Below are 5,000 nucleotides of genomic sequence, written 5' to 3'. Positions count from 1 at the left end.
GTGTGTGTGCGTTCGTGTGTGCATGCGTGCATGCGTGAATGCGTGCATGCGTGCATGCGTGCATGCGTGCGTGCGTGCGCGTCTGCATGCCTATGTGATTTGTGATTTTCTGCTTGTGTACGTGTGTGCTAGTGTGTGCATGTGTCATAGTTAAATCCCACCACTTTCTCACCAGTCCTCACTTACGCTCATCAGGAATCAATCATGCTGTTGAACTACAGTCACAAGGCAGTCAATCCCACCCTTGCTGCAGCCATTACTGGCCAAACACCACTGGCTTAGGCTTACCACCAACACCCATGCAAAACCCTCTTCATTGGTTTGTTTTCTTTTTCTTGCACATTTCCTGCTACACCAATGAGCGTTGCGTCACACACAGTCAGACTGATTGAGATTAATGACGACCGGGTATCTTGCTATGACACACTGCCGGAGAAAGCACAGGAGTGTAATTGCATGGTTTTTACAATCCACAGAGCGTCCCCAATCCAATGCAAGCCCTCCCTTTCCCTACCTACCCTCCGCTTCCATAACAGGAGCCATGGCATTTTAGAAAGCATTATACAGTATGATTCACGTTCCCATTCATAGACTAAATCTTCTTGAGATAATGTCTGTGCAATGTAACGTGGCGGCATCCCAGTCAGAGGGTTTGTCCAGTTCTGGTATTTGTAGTTGCGCCCAGGGCTGGCCTGGTGATCTGGCATACAGGGTATTGTCCTGGTGGGCCCACAGTCCTCAGGGGGCGATGCTGTTTGTTTTCATGGGGATTGGCCCACAGTTTAGAGGGGATGACCTATTGTACCATCGACAATATAGACAGTGGGTTCAACAAGTATATGAAAGCGGTCCGTGAATATGTTAGGGGCCAAAAATGCACGGGTCGATGCATTTTGTTGTTGTTGCTTTTTTGTGCTTTTAGATGGGGTAGCCCATTGGTCTATCTTTACTGAAGGGACACTGTGTGAGATTTTTAGTTGTTTATTTCAAGAATCCATGCTGCCCATTCACTAATGTTACCTTTTTCATGAATACTTACCACCAACATCAAATTCTAAATATGCATTATGACTGCAAAAATTTCACTTTTCATACATGAAAAGGGGGATCTTCTCCATGGTCCGCCATTTTGAATTTCCAAAAATAGCCATTTTTAGCTGCAAAAATGACTGTACTTGGACCATACTAGAAAATATGTGTTAATTACTTAGTAAACGTTCATGTAAAGATCACATTTGGCAATAGGCAGCCCAGTTTCAATGAGCAGCATAGTTGCAGTACCTTTTTTGACCATTTCCTGTACAGTGTCCCTTTAAGACAATGGACTGAGCCACAGGTGGGCTGTGTGAGGGGCAGGTCTATGGTAAAAAAAAGAAAAAATGCCCGGGGCGTCTTCTTATCCCAGTCCAGCCCACACCAGCTCATGCCAAGTGTTTTGGTGCAGCCACAGCTCTGGCAACAGGAGCTCAGCACTGACATCTAGTGACCAGTGGAGGAACTGTGGTGTGCCCCTGACTTCCTCCCATTCATTCTGCTGCACTAGGACAAAGTGCAGTAACTACATATTTTGTCAAAATTGAGTTTAGCTTGAAAAGGGTCTTCATTACACCTTCGTTATCTTGTGACAAAGCCTTATGGTCCAGCTGTGCCCCGTTGTAAAGATATTGCTATGTCAAATTTGGCAGTAACAGTACAATATCCTGCCTAATTCCAAGGCTTTGAAGGGATTTTTCCTAGTTTTAATATTGGCGTAGTTACTGCACTTTCTCTACTTGCAGTAACTAACCTATGGCTTTGAAGGCATTTTTCTCAGTTTCAATGTTGGAGTAGCACTTTGCCTACAGGGCAGCATTCCAATCCTGAGCATAGGTGTGCACATATAGGGACAAGGTGGTGCTCAAGCACCTGCACCTTTGCCCTACCGGACAAAAATGCCCTTTTTCTCTCAATTTATGATCATTATTTCCACTTGATTCACAATAAAAAAAATGTGGCAATAATACCTCAATATAATGTATATAGCCTCTATAGCCTAGTAAGGCAACTTGAAGTTCCACATGTCCCCCCCCCCCCCCCCCCCCCCCACCCCCCCCCCCCCCCCCCCCCCCCCCCCCCCCCCCCCCCCCCCCCCCCCCCCCCCCCCCCCCCCCAGCACCTGCCCCCCAAAATGTCTGTGCATGCCACTGATCCTGAGCATTCGATTACGCGGCTCCCTCCCTCTCCTACCACCACCCCTCTCAGCCCTATTGAGACTGGAGAGGTTAACACACTTTAAGCTACAGCAAATGGTAGTGCTTGCCCTACACAGACATCTGTTTGGCTTCTCTTCTCTTCTCTTCTCTTCTCTTCTCTTCTCTTCTCTTCTCTTCTCTTCTCTTCTCTTCTCTTCTCTTCTCTTCTCTTCTCTTCTCTGCTTTGCTCTGCTCTTCTCTTCTCTTCCATCTCTTCTATCCTTTTCTCTCTTCTCATCACTGCTCTTCTCTTCTCTTCTCTTCTCTTCTCTTCTCTTCTCTTCTCTTCTCTTCTCTTCTCTTCTCTTCTCGTCTCGTCTCGTCTCATCTCGTCTCTTCTATTCTCTCTTCTCTTCTCTTCTCTTCTCTTCTCTTCTCTTCTCTTCTCTTCTCTTCTCTCCTCAATCAACTCTCCAAAATGTTGCCCAAGTACGTTCTTGCTCTCAATGTTCTTTGGTAACACAGTTGAGCTTCTCAGCAGATCTGTAATGTTTTTTTTTTCATATATGTGTGCCATACCATTTAGGCATTCTCTTCTCGTGTCTTCTCTTCTCTTCTCTTCTCTTCTCTTCTCTTCTCTTCTCTTCTCTTCTCTTCTCTTCTCTTCTCTTCTCTTCTCTTCTCTTCTCTTCTCTTTGTCACAGAGAGCTCTCCCTCTCTGCAGATGGCAGTGAATGTTATTTTTACACCATTGTTTGCCCATGATGTACCATTGACCGGTCGAAATACAGCATGTCGCCCCTTTTCACTTTGAAAAACCCAAGGCACTTTTGGTTCTTACCAGGAGCACAACGATTGGTGCCTGCTGTCACACTTTTGTTGGACTGGCACTAGCAACACCCCGTACGACACACACACACACACACACACACACACACACACACACACACACACACACACACGCTCTCTCTCACACACACACACACACACACACACACACACACACACACACACACACACACACGGACGACAGACACACACACACACACACACACACACACACACCTGCATGCCACAAATAAAATTATAGATATGAAGAGACAGACGCTTCCCACTGAGGCTTTTGAAGCAGAACGTATTCAGTGACTCACAATGGCGAAAGTTGAAGTAGTCCTTTTTTAAAAGAAAACCAAAGTGTTTCTGATGTCTTGGTGAGATGGATTGAATGTAGGGCTGTCCACGACCAAGGATTTTGTTGGTCGACCAAAGGTCTTCATTTACTCCAACTAATCGATTAATCGTTTAATCTATTTGGACATTTGTTCCAGCGTTACTGTGTTGTTCACTGGAATGTCCATCAAGCACTTGGTGTCTGTTTATGGTCTTAAATGATACGCAGCGTTTCCCCTTTTAAATGACCCACGCTGGTTTTGTTTATCGCTTGACTGGAGTCTTGACAAGAGTTGCCGTTCAGGGCAGCAAACAGAATTCTGATAAGTTGTCGGAGAATGACTTGGGGTTACAACGTACACACACCCCAAAATATGTTCATATCTGGTGGTGGTTCTTTGGATGTTGGCCAGCAGGAGTAAACTTGTAGGCTACAGTCAAGTGATAAAGAAAAGTGGTAGGCTATGGAAGCTAACGAAGTGCGAGTTAGCACCATGACGTTGCAACATAGCATTTTGGAGCTTCAGATTATGCGCTGACGCATCTTCTTCACTCTTAACACTTTTAACACCGTCTGCAATAAACGGATGATTATGTGAGACGAGACCGATGCAGGCGGGGCCCAGGAGTTTTGTCAACCAATGGAATGAACGAATCGAGTGAGGTAGGCTAATAGCAAACGGTGCCGGTAGAACTAGTGTCTGTGTACGGGTGCATGTGTATGAGAGAGGGAGGGAGAAGAGAGCCGCATCTGCCGTGGTGGTGAACTTACATAATTAAACGCACCTGTCGCTCGAATTCGCGTGGTTCTTCTCGCCCGACGTCAGTGACCATTGGCTGACAAGCAATCTGTATCCTTTTCAAAAAGGATCCCATGTTTTAGAGCTCCTTCCAGACATGGCCAAAATAACTTGAAGCCTTCTATCCTTGCCAAACAAATCAACAACACGTCTTCCTTTGTCACGCCCTTCAAGTTAAGAGTCCTGAAAGCCCTTACGAGACGTAGTTATTTTTTTCCTCCGCTGTGACCAATCGACCAATGGAATTCGGTCGACTAGAATTTTTTTTAGTCGACCAACGATTAGTCGATTATTGGCGGACAGCCCTAATTGAATGAGAGATCTTAATGGCCCACTCTTCAATCCCCAACCGCAGGGATAAGAGACTCACAAAGCCAGACCAAAATGCATCAACACATCACAGATCCGTATGTAGTAAAGTGTATGCCGTTTTAATTTAATTTAAAGTAATGTACTGTGCATAATGTTACCTCTGGTTGAAGAAAAGGAGAAGTCTTGACATATCACTAAAGTTAAAGTCACAGAGTTTTTTTTTTCACTGCTAGAATTTAGAAGTTAGACACGCGTGCACACATGCACACACACACACACACACACACACACAGACACACACACACACACACACACACACACACACACACACACACACACACACACACACACACACACACACACACACACACACACACACACACACACACACACACACACACACACACACACACACAATGTATGATTCTCTCAGGCTTGATGGTAGAGGAACCCAAGTGAATACTGCTGTACTCTGACTTGATAACTTCAATGCCCCTCCATCCTCTCTCTCCCCCGCAGGTGTAAGATCGACTTTGAGGCGACACAC

General features: G+C 45.6%; 1 protein-coding gene across 1 annotated transcript in view; it reads left to right on the top strand.

The window, feature by feature from the left end:
• Nucleotides 1-5,000, top strand: part of iglon5 (IgLON family member 5) — a 353,983-nt gene that overhangs the window by 307,689 nt on the left and 41,294 nt on the right. Inside the window, exon 3 of the mRNA XM_063198012.1 lies at nt 4,973-5,000. This exon is cut by the window's right edge and continues 205 nt beyond it. Within this exon, the coding sequence (XP_063054082.1) occupies nt 4,973-5,000 (28 nt within the window). The remainder of the gene's footprint in view (nt 1-4,972) is intronic.

Source organism: Engraulis encrasicolus, chromosome 5 (assembly GCF_034702125.1).
Source record: "Engraulis encrasicolus isolate BLACKSEA-1 chromosome 5, IST_EnEncr_1.0, whole genome shotgun sequence".
Classification (NCBI taxonomy): domain Eukaryota; kingdom Metazoa; phylum Chordata; class Actinopteri; order Clupeiformes; family Engraulidae; genus Engraulis; species Engraulis encrasicolus.
The sequence above is the reverse complement of the archived record's forward strand: the minus strand, read 5'-3'. Positions and strand labels throughout refer to the sequence as shown.